General features: G+C 39.1%; 1 protein-coding gene across 8 annotated transcripts in view; it reads right to left on the bottom strand.

The window, feature by feature from the left end:
- LOC128027467 (protein diaphanous homolog 2) overlaps positions 1–23,926 on the bottom strand; it is a 375,948-nt gene that overhangs the window by 25,904 nt on the left and 326,118 nt on the right. For 5 of the 8 annotated variants that reach the window (XM_052615104.1, XM_052615109.1, XM_052615106.1 and 2 more), the window contains 2 exons: positions 14,906–14,998; positions 13,083–13,133 (listed from right to left, as the gene is read on the bottom strand). In XM_052615104.1, coding sequence (XP_052471064.1) covers positions 13,083–13,133; positions 14,906–14,998 — 144 coding nt within the window. The remainder of the gene's footprint in view (positions 1–13,082; positions 13,134–14,905; positions 14,999–23,926) is intronic. The other 3 variants (XM_052615108.1, XM_052615111.1, XM_052615112.1) reach the window with 1 other exon arrangement.

The raw sequence follows: 23,926 nt of genomic DNA, 5'->3' as shown, positions 1-23,926 counted from the left end.
CAGAGCTTGGGAAACAATTCTGCCCCAGGGAAGTCTAGTCATTCTGGATGACATTCGCATGCTGGGCCGGAGGCAGAAGGAGGCAGCATTGTGTGGTGCTGTGGATTGATGATGCCATGCACACTGAACCCAGCAGCTGTAATTAAGAGGTCATGTGTGAAACTTTTATAGAGTTTGCCCTATGCACTGGCATCTCGCCACAATGTGATGACTCCTCCACCCATTTCGAACAATGCCCCTCAGTTTCTTCAATCTCCACTCTAATGATATTCTTGGAAGTAATTCTCAAACACACAATTGGATTATGGCTCTGTGTGATAGTTTTACATTTCCTGAAGAAAATGTAATTTGTTAATGCCCTTGCAACACTCACTGCCACAATGTTAGTTTGCAGTATGAAGAATACAGAATATGAATTAAACTATAAAATATAATATATGCTGATTTTGGCTTACAATAAAACATTTTTATTATTACCAATGCTTTTTGTGGAAACCATTATACCTTTTAAAAGTAAAAATTCTGCAAGATTGCATTAAATTGATCAAAAGTGACGGTAAAGACATTTATAATGTTACAAAATTCAAATAAATGCTGCTGTTTTGAAGTTTCCATTCATCAAAGAATCCTGCAAAACCAAGTTCAAACTAGATGGACATTTAAGGGAAACAGTGGAATAATTAAGTCAATAAAAGATTTAAGACCGAAATGTTTTAAAACCTTACCAGCTTATTAGTTATTTTAAAACCCATTACAACATACAAAACAATTGTAGCAAAATTGCAGCAGCTACGTATGTATGAAACGAGAGAGAGTCCGCAATACCAGGATGACATAAATTAAATAACTGTACACCATTTTGAATCGAGTTGTAATATTTTATTAGCTAAACAACGCAAAGCTTCCACCAAGAAAAACTCTTACTCTGTACTCTTGCTTGTTCCTAGCAAGAGTACAGCACCAACTGTTGTTACTCGAATGAGCCTGTGTTATCAGCTGTCACCGGTTGTTATAGAGGGAAAACATACCTCGGAATGTCACGACTGACCAATCAGAATCAAGTATTACACAGAGCCGTGTAATAATACTTGATAATAAATAAGCACCAAATCAAGATAGCAGAAAGTTACAGAAGTAACAGAAGACTGGCTAAAAAATTAATGGAGTAATGAAAATTCAGCTTTGCCATCACAGGGATAATTGACATTTTTGAATATATTAAAATAGAAAGACGCAGTAGTTAAAATAAACTAAATATGTGTTCTTCAGAACATAACACAATACTTAATATAGGTATATATACGCGCACACACACACACACTAAAAACACTTTTGCATCCAACACACACACAAATACAAGGGTATTATTAAATGTCACAATTATTATTATTATTTTTTTATGCAGTGTTTTTTGTGACAACCCCTTTCAAATCTACCACTGAGATCGGGCACTGAAGACACAAAATGGAAATCAGCATCAATCCATTTTAGTACCATCTTAATGGCCCGGGCCAAATCCTGGACTAAGGCCTAGCAGTGGGGCCCCTTGCAAAGTTTAGCCTGGAATATCCACTAGTCTCCCTTTCACAAGCCTTCAAACATTCAAAGCCTTCTATTTAGAGAGAACAACTTTTGTTGCCGTACAAAGAGCCAACCAAAGGTACTTCTATAAAGCAAACCCCATACAAAATCAGATTATTTCCACTCAAATCCCCCTTTCTTCACATGTCAGTTAACTAGTGTCTTTTGTCTCTTCGTGAATAACCCATTTCACTACGATGGCCGGAAGAATGTGTATTGCTACATTTATTCCTAAAGCAAAGAAAGAAGCATACCCCCCCCCACCCCATTATATATATATATATATATATATATATATATATATATATATATATATATATATATATATATATATATATATATATATATATATATATATTATTCTTTGAAGAAATCTGGGACACATGCCCCTAAAGAACATAAAGTGCTTTAATTTATTCCCACCTTTTCTATCTGGCTGCCATCTCCAAGGCCTCTTTCTATGCCCAGAAGTGATTTGTTCAGACTGGACTATCAAAGCAATTATTGTAGAGACCCGCTTTCCTATTATGAGGGGCGATGACTGACAACAGCGGGACGGTTGAGGATGGATGGCACTTGGCTCTAATTTATTAGATCTGAAAGCTTGTTCCTCATTGGCAGCTCTGCAAATAGTGATATATAAACAAAATGCATGCTGTAAAACATTGCCGCTTTTCAGTTACAATATCAGTCATTGTCATCTCCTTGTTCCTTGTGGTCGGGGTGACTGATCAGCCATTTAAATAGGTCAGGGCACGGCAGACATGCTAAGTGAACGTTTGGGTCAGATGTCAGATCTTAATATAATTAATGTAACACACATTAGAGCAGGGGCTCTTCTTTAGTAAGGATCTGCTCCATTGCACAGCCAGAAAGCATGGCGACTGATAGAGTGAACCACTGGGGGTCTAAAGCACCACAAAAATATTCCCTTTTTAATGTGACAAAGCAAACGTCCACCCTAAGGAATAATAGATACGGGTACAGATATGGGAACAGATAGAAGACAAGTCAGTGTAAGAGTGTAAAACTTTTAACTTTCATTGCATGAAGCTCATGGCACTCATTGTGCACCAAAGACATCGCCTTCAGTAAAAGCCCCCTTTCACCCACTGTTTCCTTTCTTCAATTATTTAGGATTTATAGGCACAAACCATCTATTCTGTTACTAAAAGATCCCGTAAAAAATGAATAACTGCCCCATCAGCCTTATCGACAGTCATAAAAGTTTTATAATAGGCATAAGAAAAAGCCATCCTTCAAGCAGCTGGTTAGCACCACTACAAACATATTAATGAAAATAACTAAGACGGAATATGATATGCCTTTAAAACTCAAGTTTACAACATGCAGCTCCAGAGATTTTTACATGCTTTTAAGCTAATCAAACCGTATGCAAAGTGCAAATGAGCATTACTGTGAGCATTTGTAAGTATGTTTATACCTGTCACAGAGGCTGACGGAGGGCATGAGTTCGATTAACAGCATTTTTCTTAAGTGCAGCCACCTCCAGGTTGTCATATCACATAAAGAGACGGTTGTGCCACAATAAACAACATGCACACATGTTTCAGTGGGCACAACCTCCTCATTCCTCAGCCATTGTGCAGGACTATGGGTAAAAAAGGTGACCTGACCCAATGAAGAAAGCGCATCCACTGGGAAAAGAGCTCTGTAGTTGAGGTAATGTAGTGCATCTCTTCATCCTGCAGTTATTTTCCCTCCAGGGCAGAGAGGTTACTTAGCTACACCGATTCTGGCTGATTCACTGTCCGCGAACCCCTGCCTTGTGTTCCCATTGCACAACAGCCTCACGCACGCATCCACGCTTCCTATTCTCAATCTGTCGTTTCTAAAGACTGGGTTTGTTCAAGCCCACCATCTATTTTTAAACCCACACATTAGTCATCTCTTACAGGGGAGCCACAAAACATAGTCATTTATGGAATTCATAAATACCAAAGGCATCTCTTGGAGGTTTGCTACAGTTGTTATCATCCTTGTTTATGCCCCTTTGAATTTTGGAACAAACGAGATGACGTTCTGTTCATGGTTTGTGCTGTTCAAAAGTATTGCTATCAACCCATCACAATGGTTTAATGCAGAGTCTATATTCTACTTACTACAAATAGTGGTTTGGCACTCCAAACATTGCACTAGTCATTCATCAATTGGTCTATCAAGTCAGTGAGTTAACCGAGCCAAAACTGAGGCACAAGGATAAATACTGGCTAAAACCCATAACCTTTGATAACTGGTGATATTCACCCACAGCTGTATATTTAGCATAAGTCCAATTCAGGGCTCTGAGATCACTTACAGCGGGGTTGAAATGATACCAGCTTGTATCCTCTTACTAACCTATGTGGCCTGTTAAACAAATTCAGACTACTTAGTGGGAACCTCTTGACCTACTCGAAAACGTCATGGTCTGCAAGAGCATTAATGAAATTGAATTTGAATAAAATAAAAGCTCATTTGCAATTCCAGAGAGCACTTGGACGCCAACGTTGGAGTGGAACTTCTCTTGATCAATTACCATGTCTGCAGTTCAGTGACACTTATGCTCTTAAACATTTGCTCACAAACAGAAAACGGCAGATAAATGGTACATGTGCATTTATCCCTTGCTGGGGAGTAATCTGTCTCTTTTTCCTTTGCTCTCAACTAGGGGCAAATGTAGCGGAAACATTTCTGCATTATATTTTTGCACAGTGTTTATGCATGAGTTTCACTATTGAGCAGAACCGCTGTAAACATTGTTAATGTCAACATTGCTTGGGTCGGGAAACACATCACAATATTACCCTTAGAAAAGCACTATAGATTTAAGCAAAGGAAAACATGACAAAATGCATACTGCTATTGGGAAAGATTTACCAAAAAAGGTTAAAAAATATTTAAAGTCTAGACGTCTCCATAACAACACTGTGGAACATGGTTTTAAAAGTACAAGTCAGCCTATTTAGTCTATTTCAAGTGTTAATATATTTAATATGACATCTTGGTCCAGAATTGATGCAATGAAAAACATACAACGTACTTCCAAATATACATCCAAATAACTCTTACTAAGTGACTTCAGGTTAATTTTGCCACAGAACATCAAGTATAAATGTGTCTAATGTGTCTACACAGGCTTGGGTTCTTGGTAAAAGTGCGGAGGTGTCATTTCATTTGTTCTTTAAGAGCTCCAATATGGTCATGTGAAGATTAATATCGTGTGGGTGAGCGTTCCTTCTAAGGAGAGTAAATGTTGCGGATGTTGTGAAAATGAAAAACAATTACACAGACACATGTTGTGCACACATTGCATCACTGCAGAGATATTAAACCTAGATTTGAGAACTCTAGGGAGGTAACAGAGAGCATAAGATATCATCACGATCATTGATGTTTGATGTACTTTTAAGCCCATATTAAACTTTTAATGGTGATATGCATGATTTTTCGATGTGAAAATACTCTGCAATTCCAGATTAGTATGCAAAGACTGCAAATGAGACATTCGTAGGTTGATTCCCTTGAAATAAAATGCACTGTGAAATCATTGCTCTGTTTGTTTGAACAACACTGGCTCAGCCAATGATGTGAGTTTTGGCCGGATTAAGTGGTTAATTAACCAATGACATACAGTGGGAATTTTTGGGTGATGTTAGTGGTGTTAAAGAGTATTTAAAACTAAAATAAATGTACACTTTTGCTGCTTTTCAGGTAAAGATGAAAAGAACACAGTACAGTCACATATCACAACTTCCTCTGAGCCAGAACAGGAGAAGGGACAGAGAAGGGCACTGGAGCAATGAAACCAGTGGGATCAGTGCTAAGTAACTAAATGGACCATATCACTTTTCCATTACCAGAGAGGAATAGTTATTCGGATGGCAGAAATCTAAATGAAAAGGTGGAGCACGGCTTTAGTGTGGATGTTCATTCAAGTGTAAATGTTACACACTGTTCAACTTTTATTTATTTATTTTTTTTAGCAAATGGAAATTTGCCGTCACATCTTTGAGCTTCATCAATAAATAAACCAGACGCAAATAAACAGATAAATAAATAAATATGAGACGAGTGGCAAATGGGCATCCGTCAGCATAAGTGATGGAGCGAGTCAGGACCACGCTTCACTAGAGGGGAAGTGCCTGTGCGAGGGAAGATTCCTGCTGATTGCATACACACACGCATACGCACGCACAATTCCCCCTGAGATCAGCTTTTGACCAGACACACAAGCCTCTTCTGCTTTATTCAAGCTCTGTCTGTTTCTTTCTCTCTCCCTTTACTTCTTCCCTGTCTCCTCCCCCTCGCTAGGCTTCCAGATGTTGCCCTCTTGGTGCCCTCAGCTGTGTTCTGCCTCTTTCCTTACATCATATTTTTGTCTTTCTTTTACAAACTCTCTCTCCCTCCTCTCTCCTTCTTTCAAGAGTCTCTCTCTCCCTCCTCTCTCCTTCTTTCAAGAGGACTGCACTGAGAGGCAGTGGTGTTAGTGGAGCTGTGTGTCTTTGTGCTGTGTCAGTGCTTTGAAAGCCACAGGTCTGATGGAATTTCTTGTGTGTCCCTACAGCTATGTGCCATCATCAGCTTCTGCCCCATTCAGCACATCTCTGAACCGTCTGCTCCCTTAGGCAACACAAACAAAAAACAACTAAACCTTAGACTAGCATTGGCTATTATTACTATTGTGATATATAAATATATATACACACACACATTACCAAGCAAACATACATTACTAATAATAAATCATACATTTTACAAATGAACATTAACCTAGATTAATTAAAAATGCTGTTAAAAATGGTTCATTGTTGTGTCATAATGCAATCAATATGTCATCGAACTGAACCTTTATGTAAAGTGCTTATCAATGACAATGATCAGTACACCACACCATCCATCCTAAATATTTTTAAATGAATGAATTAATATCTTTAATTTAAACAAAATAAATAAATAAACAAATACAGTCCAGAAGTGATTCTAATGAAACTATGGGTGGGAAGATGCAGACCACTGTTACTTCTCAAATAACTGCAGCACAGTAAGGTCTGAGATGAGTGCAATACACAGCAGAATACACCAGGGGCAGTGTGGAGCTCAGACTGTACTTTAGGTCTGCAAGACCCCCACCCCCGCCCCAACCCCCACTCACACTGCAGTGTATATTTTCCTTTCCAAAAGGACAATTACCAGACACTTACTCTACATTCAGCTGTGATGGGTCACATTTCAGCAGACAAGAGTGTGTCTCTGGAGTATCTTCATATATAGCGTTTCACAGTGCTGAGCTGTTTATTAGTTAATGACTTCTTTCCACAATACTGAGCTTGACTGCCCAACTCTACATTTGAGCTTCAGAAAGTATAGTTTTTACTCCCCCTTAGGCTACATCATCTTGAATAAATATATTCCTCACACAAAGCGCAACACATTCTTCTACTGTATACTGAAGTGAGGGGGAAATAAAAGTGTATAGTACTTTGACAATCTGACAGTAATTCAGTCAAAAAGGTACTGTGAATCTCTGCCTTTGGCATGTACATGCTATTTAATGCATCAAACACAAACTTGTGTGTTCTGGTAGCACGTAGAGCACTTGTCAAAGCCCATGAAGACATTTGTGAAAAGCGCACTAGCTGCCTACTTACTCCTATAATTCTCCATACCTAATTATTACATACATCCACCTCTGCAAATGGAAAGGTAAAATATTCCCATTCCCATTCCCATTGCAGCACCTGACAGATCCCTTCTTCAGCTGCTTTTTGTTTGTGGTAATAAGATACCTCACACCGTTTAATTGTGGGGTGTGCCACCAAAAACGCCATTGAAAGCAAGCATTGTCCTTTATTCTCCTCTAGCAGAAGCGAATTTCTGCTGAACTCGGTTTTATTTATTTAGGCCTAGACTGATCGTTATTGGAACGCTCTCTCTCCAATTCATCATGACTACGGCTTAATTCACTCTGCCAAGGTTTTCGACTGTGGACGTCCCTTCAGAGTATTATCAAACCAATATTTTAAGGATGGGAGAAGTGAGGGCTGCGTTTAAAAAGCTCAATGGGTCTGATTTGAAAGATACAGCTTTCACTTTTTCCCCAAAGTGAGTTATGACTATATTAAGAACATCTTAAGCCAGGAGTAAAATCAATTCCGTAGTGAAAATATGTGGGGCTAAAATCAGATCAAACTCTCAATTATGCACTGCTGAGGAATATCTGCCCTGGCAAATTGATTCAGTATTGACAATAAGCACTTAAGGTGACCTTTCAAAAGGGCCATTTGTTTCCGCTTTCTGCAAGTGACAAAAAGAAATGGGTAAAAACAAAACATAAACCCTTAAAGACTAAAAGCCTTTACAATAGCAATGTAAAGGTGACACCAGAATGCTTTTTTGGCCTATGTTTCAGTCTTGGTCTCTACTTGCATCAATTGAAGCTCCCCTCACACTGGGTGAGAAGGCAGTTGACAAAAGCGGCCAAGCCTGAGGTCCTTTATGGTGCTGTGCAATTGACTTCCTCCTGAATGGGCTGTCGCCGGGAGCCGTCCTGGCCTTCGTCGCACACACACACACACACAGAGCACAAGCTCCTTGACTCCACTGCCAATGCTGTGTGCTCAGTGTGAGTGTAACAAGCAGCCCCCAGTTTCTTTTTAGCAGACTTTAGAGGTCGAAAGGCTCTTGTTAGAAATCAAATGGCTCAGGCCGACACACAATGACAAATGGAGAGAGGAGCCAGACAGGACTGTAGCGTTTTACCAAGATGTGATTTATTCTTTAAGAATGGATGTGTGTCACATGGTCAGCTTGTTTAAGTGCCTCGATAAAACCTCCCATCAGAAAAATGCTCTGTGGTTGTTCAAACGCTACATAAAATCCTCATCTTTATCTCTATCATGGTTCCTCACCCACATCGACAGATGACCCTCATAGGGTCCTGCGTTCCTCTCTATCCATCTAAACTTCGACAGAACACATCTTTACTTTGGGATTGAAACTTTTTTTCACCATTTTTCCATGGCCTCTCAGCCCCTCATCGCCGTTCCACACGGCTCCACCCTTTCTTCTGAAGAAAAATATTCTTATCTCTTATGAGCAGGTGATAAGTCTCCAGAAAGCGTCACTGTGCAGCACTTCTCTTTATTGATATCTGGGATCTACTCAAGTCATCCACGCCATTGCTGAGTGCACTACCCTCTGGTCCCTTCAGTCCTGAGCAAATCACGTTAGCCCTTCTTCCTGCAGGAGCGCCCTGGGGTGAGCTACATGAATAACATCTATCAACACCCTGAAGTGGAAAGCTTGAGGTTTGGGGAAGTAGGGATCGAAAAGTGTTACAGACAACACTTCTATCTAACGGCTGTAGGTGTGAGAGTGAAGATAAAGTGTGTAGATGGTTGGTTGTGTGTGTGTAAAAATGAAGTGAAGGACCAGGGATTAATTGCTCAGGGATTTACAATCACGGTTTCATGCATGTAATATGATAGCACAGATTAATTATTGCAGTAACAAAGAATGTGTTTGTCAATATTGCAAGGAAGTAATATGACAGCAAAAACAATGGGGGGAAAGACGGAGAAAGTAGAAAAAATGGTCTTGCTTCATTAAGAGGCAGAGGTAAGGAACAAATTATGGAGCAATGATTTACTATGTGATAGGGGAAGGGAAGGAGAAAAAAAATTAATCTTTGTCCAGCTTTCGTATTCACTACCGTCTTCCTCCTGTCTTTCTCATTTGCTACTTCACAGATTCATCCCTTTTCTGCTTTTAAAATTTAATGACTGAAAATAGGTAATTTAATCTTCATTAAACATACAAGGCTCTTTCTCCTCTGCCTGAGTGAATTATCTAGTAGACCAGCGGCAGAATAGGTACCGGGGTTCAAATCCCATAACCCTAGCACACATTATATCAGTGCATCTGTTTTTAATAAGCCATTTCTCCACAAATCAAAGTTAAACAGGAATCCTTGAACCCTAGGAAACTTTTGATGGACGAAAGAATGAAGGTGAAAGCCCAGGAAGAGAAGGTTAGAGGTTTTAATGACTTGGAAAGGCAGTAAATAAATAAAATTGCCTCCCTCAGAAATCTGATTGATGTGCCTTTTGGGATGCCCCATATGAAAGAGCTACTCAGCCTGTGGCTTTCATCTGCGACCAGAGAAATCGATGCCAAGGATGTATGAGCAGTTACCTGTCTCTATCCAACAATCTCTTAGAGTACCCTTGGCATTCAAACAGAAGATTTTTTTCAGTGTAGAGTGAACCGGTGGAAGACTTCATCACAAAATACCACTTTCAAGGTTACCTCTGAGATCAGTGCAGAACCTTAATATAAGCAAAAACATATTGTAATGGAAACCATCACAAATTTCTAAACGCATTGGCTGTAACAACTAGGAAAACCATGTTTGCCAAATCAATACAAAAAAATAGTGGAACAAACAAATAAAACCGACTTGAGTTTCCAAACAAGAATACATGCACTCGAAGACTGTAAAGCTCCACATCAAAGCAACAACCGAAGGCCATTAAATCGCAGAAAGCCAATGCTACTTAGTCAATTCATGCTACTGTGTAAGCCACTCCATCTTTGTTATACTTCTGGTGAGCAAAGCTAGGCATGCGGACAGCATTTACCAAACCTGATAGCAAAATATAGGTCAGATCTGACTAGCGATCCTGCATTAAATCAGGCCTCTTTTACATCCCCTGGGTTTAAAATTTGTGACTCTATTTAAAATGGAATAACTATGTACCGTATCTCTACTGGCACAGTGCTAGGGTCTGATCTAGAGCTGAATTGGCTACATGCTCATGGTTGTGGTACCATATTACCCAAGTAAAATGGCTGTCTGCTGCCCTAAGGCTGTAGCACGTTGACCTACATCAATGCACTAATGCTTCAGAGCCTAATTAGCAGAACTTGTAAACCTTGCGTTTTGTCATGTTTGGCTGGTTTCTGTATTGTTACATGCATGATTAATGCAACTACAGTATACTGCAAAAGCTGCAAATGCTAAATGACTATCACTAAATTATTTGGCTGGAGATGATGGGTATGCTATTTTGTTGAAGGGTTTTGCTAATCTAAAGCTGCATTTTAAAGGAATAGTTAAGCTAAAAATCATTAAATCATTTTTTGCAAGGACATTTACATTGCAAGTAAATACCCTGGATATATGAAAGCATGGGAAGGGCTGTTCGATATTTAAATAAAGTAGAAAAACAGTGAACTGGACCACAGACAGTTGTGTTTTACCTCTTGATTCCCATTGATATCAATGGATTTTCAGTGTTGTGTACCCTCTAGTGTATTTGTACACAGTAGTTTTACTCAACCTGCTAGAGCTTTCTATTTATCTCAAATGCACATAAAAAGGAGAAAGTGAAATAGCTACATGCAATGTAGAATTGGCATTCTGCATGTAAGTGGTATTTGTTATTTTACTATAACTTTTTTTACTGTCAAAATAACAGAATTCTTAGGAATTAATCAATATTTCAGCCTTTTGCATCTTTAAGACTCTTCCTGCTGGTTCCATTGGCAGTGGGTGGGATTGATGGAGAAGTAATAATCCTATTCGCTAACTCTCACCGATCACTGTCCACACTGATTTCAGCAAAGCACTTCAAGTGAACACAGAAAATGTGATAAATATTCATGAGCATAGCAGCCTGTCAGACCTTAGGGAATTTTATATTATTATTCATTGTATTTGTATTTTTTTTATTATTATTATTATTTTAGGATTATTGCTAGTCTTTTTACAGAAACAATTCTCCAATTCTTAATTCTCTGTTTTATTTAATTTGACAAATGTGCATTATTACACCATTATTCATGTCATATTTTAATTCTATTACTAAAGTTCTATCATACAAAAATGCTGATTCAATTGGCTACATTTGCATAGAGGGTTGAAGTTAGTCCTCTTAAAAGCTGAGACAATCTCTGATTCTTACAAAAGCTATGTTTAGGATCAGGTCACTGAATCTGTAGCCCAAGAGCATTATGACATGTACAAACCCCACTGATCCAGACGCTGAATACATAATGATATATTTTAAATGGTTCATGAAGCATATCAGTAAAACAACAGAAAGCTACAAAATAAAACACATTCACCAACATCATAAATAATGTACATATTCACCAAAGGGCTCAGTGTGGTACTGAATATACTTTTCACCGGCATTTCTGTAGCAGTGTCATTCACAGGCGTGCAAAGCATAATGGAGAGGAGATTCTATGTCGTGCACACATTAAAAAGTCATTTCAGGCATATAGAATATAAGAAGCTGGCATTCATGCGCTTTAAAGACCCACACACTATCGCACAAGACTCTCTGTGCAATAAAGCTCTGTCATAGCCTTTCTAAAGTAGGCCAGGGCAGAGAAAGGCTAGAATCTATTAAAAAAGTGAGCACTTTTGGTGCTCTGTGCATAGGATGACACTTAAACAGAATGGCAAGCTTTACAGAAAGAGTAAATAGAGAAAGAGAGAAAAAAAAATCCATGAAAGGGAATTAAGGAACGCAATGACCCTTCAGACAGATAATTTCTATTCGCCGTTCACAGGCGTGGACGTGCTGCCATGCTTCATCACTGCAAGGGTGCTCTAGTTAGGTCATCTATGGCTAGAAACAGGAGGAACTAGCCTGAGCTCCAGCTACTGGATAGGACACAAAGGAGCCACTGCACTCCTAGATCAAGAGTTCCTTTAAATTAATGTTACCTAATATATGTGAACAAAACAACCACACTCTTTTAGATGATGCTCAAATCAATGCACTAATGCAAATCTTATTGGGAGTCAAATATTTCTAAGGCTTTGTTCAGTCTGCACTAAAATCAGATTTATTTTTCAAATGTATTCTTTAAACACACCGACATGTTGAAGTAAAGAAATTAAATCAGAAATTTAAATCTTTACAAATTACAATCTTTCCCTCTGCTCATGCCTATCATCGTTTATCTTCTATGTCCAAGTTCACTAATTTTAGCTTGTTACTCATATATAGTTACTTATATATCACATTTGCATATCTTGACATAAAATGACTATATCAGGGGTTCTCAACTAGAGGGCTGGGGTCCACTAGGGGGCCTCAAAATGATAGAAAGTTATTAAAAATGAAACAAGCATTAAAATGAGTTAAAACTTAAAAAAAAAAAAAATGTGCATATGCATATGCTTTGATTCAAGTTTGTAAAAATCAGATTCTAATATTCAAACTACAAACAATAAAATGTTATGAGTTGAAAATACAACAACAACAACAAAAAATCAGATTTCAGGCAGCCTGTCTGAACAAAGCCTAAGAGAGAAAGCCATCTTCTTCTAACCCACACATCCAGTTGTGGAGCTCAGTATAGTTTTTTTTTTTTTTTTTTAAGAGTTCAACCAAAGTATTTTATTTTATAAGTCCAGGCTATAAGCAAGTGTTAGACAGAACAGCAGGGCAAGTGGGGTAAACATAGGTTCATTTCGTTACCATGGTTAGCACCCGGCCACCAAGGTGCAGAACAGGAAGGGCTTTGATCACCTGCAACAATGACAAAGTGGAAATCGACAGAGAGAAAAAGAGAGAGAGAAAGAAAAAGAGGGAGAGATGTCAAACAAGAAGTATTTCAGGAGTTCGTAACCAATTATCCACTCTGAAACTCTCAGCCCACACACTCATCAGAAAAAGAAAGAGAGGCTGAAAGAGAGAGAGAGAGAGAGAAGGTGAGCGGCACTCAGCACAAGAAAGCGAGCGGCAAGAAAGAGACAGAGTATGAGACAGAAGAGAGAGAGAGAGAAGTTTAATCTACACACTCTCTTCTCTCCTAAATGTCAGTCTTATTCAAACAGATGTCAGGGAGACCGGGCCACAGAGCTGGATGGAGTCGGTGAGCTCTGAGCATGCGGCGCTCTCTTCCTGGCGGCGGCTGCTTGGCAGGCTCTGTCAGGGGGCAGCGCTTGGGGGCCTCGCAACCCCGCTGAGTGGGAGACAGGTTTGATACACCATGACACCTTAGTTATTCATGCCCTCTTATTAGACCTCCACACTGACACAGGGGATCATGGAAAGAACTTTTTTTGTAAGATGAGACAAAGTAAAGCCAGAAAAACAGTGCAGGGACAAATCAGTGCTGCTGAGTGTATGGATATTAGGTACATTGATGTATCGATCTAAGTTTCCCCCATGTATTTCCTCCTGATGTCTTTTGGCATGTTTTTCTTAGGTGGCTTTTCTAATGATGCTGAGGTTTTTTGTTTTGTTTTGTTTTCTTGTCAGTCTGTACACAACATATATCTCACTACATCTCAGGCGAATCTCTAATGACAGAAGCAGGTTTATGCACCGTAAGCATGCACGGACAAGGACTTGGGAAAAGAGTGACTTATTGGGGACATCGTGCGAGGCTGTTCTGAAAATCTACAGCAGTTATAGACACTCGTCTGCCTTTCTTTGGCATTTCAATTCAAGATGGCACCTACAGCAGGTGGTCCACTTCTCCTCCCTTGGGTCAGAGCGATTCATCATGGCAGGATGGAATATGTTAACATTAAGATTATGTTAAACCATCCTCTAAGGACCCAGAGTCTACAGTCAATTTCTGTAACCAGTGACTTATGAAAGATAATGTGGCACTGAATCCAAAACTAAATCAGTTTAGAGGGGGAAACCTACAGAAGGGCAATAAGTGTTACTTCAGGTTTTATGTTGTTGAAGGAATAGTTTACCCCAAAATGAACATTTTCTTTTTCTCACACCAAACAATTTATGAACACAGAAAAAATAATTATTGAGGAAAGTACACTACTGTTCATAATTTGGGGTTAGGGGTAAGGATACAGCTGTGAGATCACAGGAATATATTTTTTTTAATAATATTTTCACTGTATTTTTATACAAATACATGCAGCCTTGGTGATGATAAAGAAGAAAAGAAAAAATAACAACCCCACACCAATAAATGTTAGTATATATATATATATATATATATTTTTTTTTTTTTTTTTTTCAAGCAATTACGGTACTAAGCATAGGAAATGCTTCCATGTTTTAAAAAGTATGCAACAGCACCATTAAAATATCATAAAAGTAGTTCATATGAATAGTGCATTACAGAACAGACTAAAACTGAAGATACTTTTATGGTGGTACATATTTCCAAACATCTCCTTTTGTGTTCCACTTCCATGCAAGAAAGGTTATGCAGCTTTGTAAGAATACGAGGGTGAGTAATGACAAAATTGTCATTTGTGGGTGAACTATTCATTTGAAGGCATCGTGAAATGTAAAGCAACAGGAGGTATAAGCAGTCTTACCGTTGCGTGGGGTTCGTTTCCTGCGGTCACGGAAGGCTGCTCCAGACTGCAAGGCCTCCATCAGGTTGTCCATCACGCCCATCTCGTCACCTTCTGTAGAAAGGACAAAATTGCCTGTCAGAGCTCAGTTTCATGCACAACACATCCACACATCCATTCATATACACAATCCCACACACTGTGGTCAGGCTACAAAAACGAAGTGTGGCAGTAAAAGGAAAAGGGAAAACAGAACAGCATTAAGGTAAGGCAAATGGGGCAGAGGGCAAAGAGAACAGCGCGACCCCCTACATGCACAAGCACTCCGAGGCAGCGGTGGCAGCAGCTAACATATGGAGAGGAGCCAGAGGATGAAAGTGTTCACTGATGGCCATTGACAGGTATTCGCTCTGCGGCTTGCACAGGGGAGCTAAGTGCTCTTTACCAAGATTTAGTGTGGAGCCGGTCAATACAGGGGCTTTTTGTCATTGTTCGATGACAGTAGGATGTGCTTTGAAAGTGGTCATACCACCGAAGTGCAACACGTCTCTACTGCAAACGGGGTTTGACTTCAAAAAGACAATAAGACGTGCGACTCACTTACTGCAAGGACAAATCCCTGGAAGAAACAATCGGATTTTAGATTTTTATTTTTCTGAGCATAATATGGAGGAATAAGAGCCCTTTAATTATCTAATAAATAAAAAAAAAATTAAAATTGCATTTGTTACCTCATTCCTTAATATGCATTCACATTCTTCCATGATTTAATATACTGTATTTCCTTTTAAAGCATTTTTTTTTTCTTTTTTTTTCTTGGATGGGCATCTGAGGCATTGGTCAACGATGGGGCTCAGAAACAATCTTTTGGTCTTTTATCTGGGTCATCTATCTTTACCCAGCTTTAATGAGACTGAGGCTCCCCACTTTATCATAGTGGTCCAGCAGAGGCATTATTTTAAACTAGAATCGTTACGGTGACTTATTGTTGCGTGTGGGATCGTTTCATCAATTCTTTTGTGTGCATGATCGAGTCGTTCTGTGGAAATATTTAGTGAATGGGTTGGGATTTGACGTCTGCCTTGGCAGAGAGAAAACGTCCGTGGCGGAGACGCCGGTAGCTTTAGGCAGCAGTTTCAGGCGTGTTAATCAATCTTTTGTTTTCTCGCACATCCAAAGTAGATGACAGTCAGCAAATTGAATTTATAAAGAGGAAGAAAGTTGACACGGCTACAAAATTAATTTCAGAAAATGCCACACACTCGCTACACGGAGGCAGAACTGCACAAGTTCATTTTCTGCTGGATGAATACTTATATGTGATACAACTGTACACATTTAACAAAGGCAAAATGCTACAGTTAAAAAGAATAACCAAACAGTAGCAGTGGGATCAAATGAAAACGATTCATACTCTTTTCAAGCCTAGATTGTACTGTATCACTTTATACTCGAGACCATTACTCAAAAATCAAATAAGCGGTTCAAACAGTGTGTTGTATTTAACAGCCACCCAGATTAAATCAAGCTAATTAAACTAGCTGTTCCAGAACAAACCAGAGCAGAATAAGCATGGCTTATCTCTAATTGCTCTTCAACACCTTGGCTGATAGCTTTGCTCATTGGTTTAAACCAGGACATGCTTCTCCCTAGCTCCTTCCACAGAGCCTGCCAACGTCCTCTGAAAGCAATGACACTTCCTAAAGTAGCTGCATCTCAAAGTTTGCGTCCCCAAAACACACCCACATCCATCTGACCCTCAAGCTGGGTGTTCAGGGGGCAGGTAAACATTTATTAGAGGCACCATGAATCCGGAAACTTCTTGACAGCTCCCTCATTTCCTTCGTTTTGGAGACCTAGACATCACAAGGGGCTCCTGACACTTTGATCAATTTGTCCTACTTCTTGCTTGCTTAACTGTAACACAATTCATCATCTGCACTGGCCGGGACAGGAGAGCTGGGAAGGCTGGGTTCACGGGATCTCAGACACGAGAAAGCAAAATGACTACAATGGGAATCATGCTCCCAAGCAAACCATGACTGCTCCATTAACAATGTCCTGTTGGACCATGCTTCCACAAGAACCAGCTGGACTTTTGGTCTCTCCGCACGGATCTGAGAGGAACTGCCAGAGCATGTGGTCTACAGTATCATCATTGCGGGGTGTAGTAAAAGCAGAGAATCTATTGAAAGAACCAAACAACTAGAAAACAGAAGATTTCTAATGCAATATTATTCAAGGAATGCATTTAACTCTTATTAAGATTAACCAACAACACTGTGCCTTTTTTGTTTTCTGCCATTTTGACAAAACTTCCAATACTTTTTTTTTTTCTGCATTTTTGACAATCCATCTTCAAGGAAACAGCAACAACGCAATTAAAACAACTGAACAAACACCCTTTCAAACAGCACTGCATAATATACTGAAAATGTACAGAAATAAGTAATATTGTTGTGGGAGTGTGAAATTACACAACAACCACCAAAATCACCATTGTCATCATCAAAATTATGGCTATTTAATTTACATGCTACTTTCCTAAAGACAGCATAAGAGGGCTAGCAACAAACTACTAATGTAAACAACACGTGCCCAATAAACAAGAGATTAATACTGAGTAACACAATTTATACACAACAGTTTTTATTTTATTTTATTTCTTATTTTTATCAATTCATTTATCAATGAACATTTCACATGACACCACTGAAAACTCTGTTGTGCTTCTGTGTAGTGTTGATTAGTTTCTGAATAAACGAGAATGATTCAAAGTATAATGCTTAAGTGGTTCACTAATTAAAACCAGTCTCTAGATGTGTTTCCTGAATCAATCAGTGTTTTTGAATGAATCAGTTCAGTGAATGATACAATGACTCACTCCTAAGTTTTACTCCTCCATGTCCAAACATCCAGTTTTACAGCAATTTTTAGACAATTTCCAAACTAGTTCCGCAAGGGTATCACACCAGTGTACATATTTTGCAACAATGAATTAAAAAGTTATTAATTATGAAGGTTATATTCAAAATAAAGTCAAATAAAAATAAAAAGCAATTTATTTTAAAACAAAAGTATATATATATATATATATATATATATATATATATATATATATATATATATATATATATATATATATATATATATATATATGTAAACATTGCTGCTTATTAATATTTATTGCTGCATTGATGCATTTAAAATATTAAATAGATTTATTTTTTCTTGTGTGAAAAACATGTTTTGATTAACTAAATTTTGTTTCAGGTTTAAGTTATGGTTACTCTTATTCTTTAGGCCATATAATTACTGAGATATAAGCAACATGCTGTTTAGATTAAATACAAAAAAGCTTAGCTATACCACCCAGGCTTATTTGCAAAGAAATGTTTCAGACTACTAACTTCAGCAACATAAAGTGAACTCTTATAACAGCTAGCCTTCTATCTGTATATCCTCTGTTGTCTGTCCCCTTCTGTTACCTATCTCTTTACTGTCTGGGTATCAGGTGGTTCTCTGCCCCTCAGGCTCTTGTCAAATGTACCAGAATGCCCTGGGGCCCTGTTCAGTCTCTCCAATATATTTATGGGTGCACTATCACATTTTTAATTAGAGGGATAACAAGTACAGCCTTCTGCCGGATTTGTGAACTTCACACATCAGATTAGCTTCCCCAACATGCACCCTGTCAGAGGGTAGGAGCTAATCTTCCACGGCACAGGGGGAGAGGAACGGGGGAGGAGAGAAACAAAGTCAAGTGTCACAACGAGTAAGAAGAAGCAGTGGGGGAGAAGGGTTAGTGTGTTAAAACTCAGGCTTGTGCATTCTCATAGTGTGTGCGCAAGTGTGGCATCACAACATCTGGAGGACAGAGTCATGGAGAAGGGCTGTCGAAGCGAGACTGCGCAGGTCGTAAAACCCCCAGTGAGACACTCAATGGAGCGGACTGGCTGACATTTAATTATTTCTACAACGTATGCACATGCACGCTTAGACTCGCACTCTTCCTTTCTTGTAGCTGGTATCAATGCCATGCGTCTAGTAATGCGTGTGTACCACTGTTTATGTAAGTGAGCTTTGCTAGAACATTGACTTTGCAGCAAATCATCAGGATTAGGAGATTACGGTGTATATGAAATTGCCTCATTCACCAGTGTGTTAAAAGAAGCAGAAACTGTTTTCTTCTGCTGTGCCATAACGGCACGACCAGAGTTCAATCTATTAAAGAGTGAGGTGGGCTGAGGATAAAAGGTTACAGTGATGTATTCGTCACACATTAACGCCAGTCGAATAGAGACACTTAAAAGAGCCAGATGCCTTTTGTGTCACTGAACTGCCCATCAAATGCCAGACAAGCTCTGAAGAACATAAATTCTTATAAATAAACAAAATGAAGCAGTATGACCACTGAAATATTGAGATTAGGTGCTATGTTTTAGCTAAATCGCTAATTTATTTATTTATATAAAAAAAGGGGTAGAACCTGTTAGGGTATATATGTATTAGGGTACGATTTTAGATTTTTTATGCACATTGTTAAATTGTACATTTTAGTTAAAAATTTCATAAAATATGTGGATGGAAACACGAGATGAGACTATATATACACAGTGTGTGTGTTTGTGTGTGTGCGTGTGTGTGTGTGTTTATATATATATTATTTTTTTTTGAAAATAGCTTTTCTTTCTCTCTCGCTCTTTTTTTTTTTTTAAGTAATTATGCAGTATTGTCAACAACACCTGTTTATAAATTCAACCTGCTATCTGTCCATGGATCGATTGATCCTTATTTTCTGTTGGTTCTCATGAAGACGATTGCTACAGTGAGGTTAAAACACAACAGAACTTTTGCCTCTTAAATCTAAACAACAAAGACCCATCCAGAGGACATTATATCCATTACTGTGTCCTCCCAGTGACCGGCCAACAGCCATAGACCCCCCAGCTCTCATTTCCACATTAAAAGAAGCTAAAAAGCATCTTACAGCTCCCTGCTTTAAAAAAATATTAGAAGTTTTCACCATCTTTGTCCCTTCCTGTCCTTCAGGTTTTTTTTTTGGAAAACATGTTCATCTATCTGTCACCCTGGAAAAAGGCACCTGTGCAATTAACCTTGTGCATGCGTCGCGAACAAAGCCCTGCGTCGAGAAGCCAGGTGCATCTTGGGCTTGTTTCCCTCCTGCCACTCTTTGTCTGAGAGAGTCCCTTTCACCGCAGCCAGTGAGTGTGCATCAGCAGCAGTCAACAGTCCTGCCAGTTCCAACCTCGCACCTGTTACGAGGTGCTGTCTCTTTGGAGGATCTGACACGAGATATGACACTGTGACCTGTCAGCTGGGCTGCTGGAGTGCGAGCTCCAAAGCACTCAGAGAGAATGAGCCCGGACTCCGGAGTAATGAAGAAGATGGATGTGGCACCAGACAGACATTTTGGAGCGTTTTGCTGGAACAGCTTGATGTGAAAACCCACTTATGTCTGTGTGTAATTTAATTAGGGATGCTCACACATCCCTTCCTTGAGCGGGGCGCTCCCTCTTCGAGTTCACATAGGCGCCAAGGGGTCTGGGTCTTAGACAATGAGGAGCGGAACAGGGGTCCAATGAGATTGGCGTTTAGAGGTGGCCAAAGCAGATAACTAGGCCACCCAGGTTATCTCCATCCCTCGTTCATGGCAGTTGATTGGAGATGGCAGAGGATTAGATGCCGTGGCTATTTTGCATGCATCACAGAGACAGAAAGTACAGCTACAATGCCCCAGAAATCTAAATGCATACATGAAGAAAGGAAAACAAAATAAAGTGGACGGATGCTGTATGGCTCTGAATTAGAGGAAGTCAGCCATGTTTGGTTTGGGAGCAGGAAAATGACAGAGCAGAGAGAAAGGCTAGAGTGTAAACTACAGGAATAGACTATCATACAACAGGTCTGGCTTTTGAGAGGCCAAGTCATTTGCATATTCAGCTCACAAGGAGATATATAAGATAGCTGAGATCTGTTGTACGTGCTCCACATTTTTCTTGCCATCTTCCGTATGCTAATGAATCTCTGCAGTGGTTTATCAGGTTGGTGATGCTTAGTGATTGTTCCCTGCTCTCCTTGCCATCTGCTTGCTGAGATCACAGACCACATGAGCCAGGCTTATCTGAAAATACACTTCATAAATCATCCAGCGAGTCCGACACTTACTGTATCTCATAAGGAACGAGACAAAGAGATCACTGCCTTTCTCACTATAGTGTAATCCCCATGTATGACAAACAAAACACCTGTGTTTCAAGCACTGTTGTCGTCCTTTCCAAAATCTGTCATTAGTTTTCTTCTCTGAGGATTTAGGCTTTGAAAATGCGATGTCCGGGCTCAGTGCTGCATGCTTAATTATTTTTGAGTGACTGTGGAGTGGCTCTCCAGGTCCAAACTCTTGACGAGGAATTATCAGAATGTAGACCACCCATGGCTGTAAATTAATGACATGCAACAGCGCAAATGTGCGCTCGGAGAGTGGGAGGGTGCTGGCGGTGGAGGGATTCTCAGATGTATTCGCTCATTTCTGCTATGACCTGAGGGAGAGTGGGCTAAATTAAGTTAAAGAGGCTTAAAGTGATTAGGACATTAAGTGTTACCCTAATTAGGGATGGTTGCCCAAAACAGCATTACAAAAATGAGAAAAAAGGGGGAAAAAATACATATATTTGAAGATGGAAATAGTCAGGGAGATGAAAATGAACATATTATCATGGAATAATCATGGCCTGTGTATCTGTTCTTTTCAGAACGTGGAGTCAGACGGGAACATATTAATGGGAATATGTTGGGTTTCCTGGATGTCACCATGACTTACACAGATGCTTATCTCCGTAAATCAATGACTTCACTCCTCACACATTAGATATTTAGAGACGGCTAACACGTCTCTGGCCAGACTGATGGCAAAATTCGCCATGCTATCATCGCCTTAAGGCACACGGGCATCTGGCTGCTGATATGGCACAAGCGAATATGCGGTTATTTATTAGAATTGATGCACTACAGCAGATAAGCTTGGCGCCCTTCTTGGCGTCTTTCAAGGTAATGAAAAAAAAAAAAATCACAATGCCAGCAGTCGCATGCTCCAAGATTTCCTGAGTTGAATTTGCTTATGCTTGGGAACCAGCAGGCTTTGGGATGTAACGTGGCATTCTTTAAAAGGAGGATTGAGCTCCTTGACAGTGGGTGTAAATAACATTGAAGAGCTGATGGGGAGAGATGATATGCATATAGGACAGACACTCATTTCTCAGTACCGACCCTGAAGCTTGCAGACAGCCCAGATTTAATATGATAGTTAAAATACAGATAATGACATGCCATAGTCGGCTCAGCATTATGCAACAGTACTTATCTGGTCCACTTATTCATAATGACCAACAAGGTAGATGGAATATCTCAATGACTAATTAAAAAGTGTAATGATAATTAGAGGAGAGAGAGTGGGGTGTGTGACTTCTCATGGTTCTCTGTTTGCGTCACACAGATTAACATATTCTAAAGTCAAGAACTTTATCAGAATGACCTTTCAGCCATGGAGACCTGCACATAGTCACCTGCTGACTGACATATGTGTATTGTCATATATATGAGCTTTCTGAATTGTCTTCATTTTAGGGATATTTATTTTTCAGCATACACTTAAGTTAAAATATTTTTCAATGTTTTTCTCTCTTAAAAAGGTATTTTATTAAAAAAAAAAAAAAAAAAAAAAAAAAAAAAAAAACCTCCCGAACATTTGGATGTTGAATGTGTACATAGCTAAATTGTTTCCTTAATAAATCTGATTTTTTTTTATAAATACATGTTTTTGACAGAATTACTCAAAGTCTGTTATGAGGTTTAATTTGTTTTTTGGGTGACTCAACTGGCTAAACATTGCCTCAACCAATGTTGTAAGATTTGGACAGGACAATCAAGTCTGATTAGTTGTGAAGAGGTGTCTCAAATATGTCTGAAAACATTCTCCTAACAATCTGGTACCTTTGTTGGTGCAAAAAATTACACTTCACATTTATATAACTATATTAAGATGCCTAAAAATAAAGGTGAACACAAATCTACGCACAGAAAGAATTGAATGAATAGTAATGGGTTATAGAAAATATTCAGAGATAAAGAGCTGTATTCATTCTGAAACCCACTGGCGGACAGACCTTACAAAACTGAGCTCAACCACATAGATAATGACAGCTATCATCACATAAAGAAAAAAATATTCAAAAGAACACACTAATCTTCCTTTTAGCCCTTTAATCCTACACTATTTTTTTTCTTTTTCTAAACCTTTAAAGGGATCATTTGTACTGTCATCCTTGAAAGTGAAGCTACTTTCTTCCTGACTAGCAGATGTGTGCCAGTCTTATTTAACAACATCATTTATTGTACCGTCTGGTTTTTATATGGCGCATGAAAGATGTTATTTACGATGACTCAGAAAGTGACCGCAAACAACAAAAACAACTTTCTCCGTTTTCAAATTGACCTACAGATTTGAAACACCAGCAACGGGGAAAAATGACAACATTCAACATGACTAGAACTTCAGAAGATATTTAGAGGCCAGTAATCGAACAGAATGAGGGGACAGACTTTCTCCTCTGCCTGTATCGTGTTTGTTACTGAACTGGGTCAGATGAACAGAATTATTGGACAGGGTCATGTCTATTTTTGTGCTCAGTCAAAACATGTCTCGACTGAGCCAAATCTGTAACATTATATCTGTATAAAAAGACTTGAAACAGCTGGGTAAATGTTGGAGGGTAGCACTCACATTCAGTGTAGGGGTTTATCCAAGAGTAGGAAGGGTCAAACCCACACAGGGTTTTGAGATATACAGAAGCTACACTTCATTAAAAATATGGCAAGAAGGATTCCTGTGTTTTATGGAAGCCCTTACGCCTCACCTCTTTCATCTCAAATGCCACATGTGGCCACAAACACTTGTAGTGACCCGCTACTGTGACCCTGAAACAGCCAGAGGCTGAGAGACAGGATAGACATGCACACAGGAAG

Source organism: Carassius gibelio, chromosome A14 (genome assembly GCF_023724105.1).
Source record: "Carassius gibelio isolate Cgi1373 ecotype wild population from Czech Republic chromosome A14, carGib1.2-hapl.c, whole genome shotgun sequence".
NCBI classification, from domain to species: domain Eukaryota; kingdom Metazoa; phylum Chordata; class Actinopteri; order Cypriniformes; family Cyprinidae; genus Carassius; species Carassius gibelio.
This window is presented reverse-complemented; position numbering and strand designations above follow the sequence as displayed.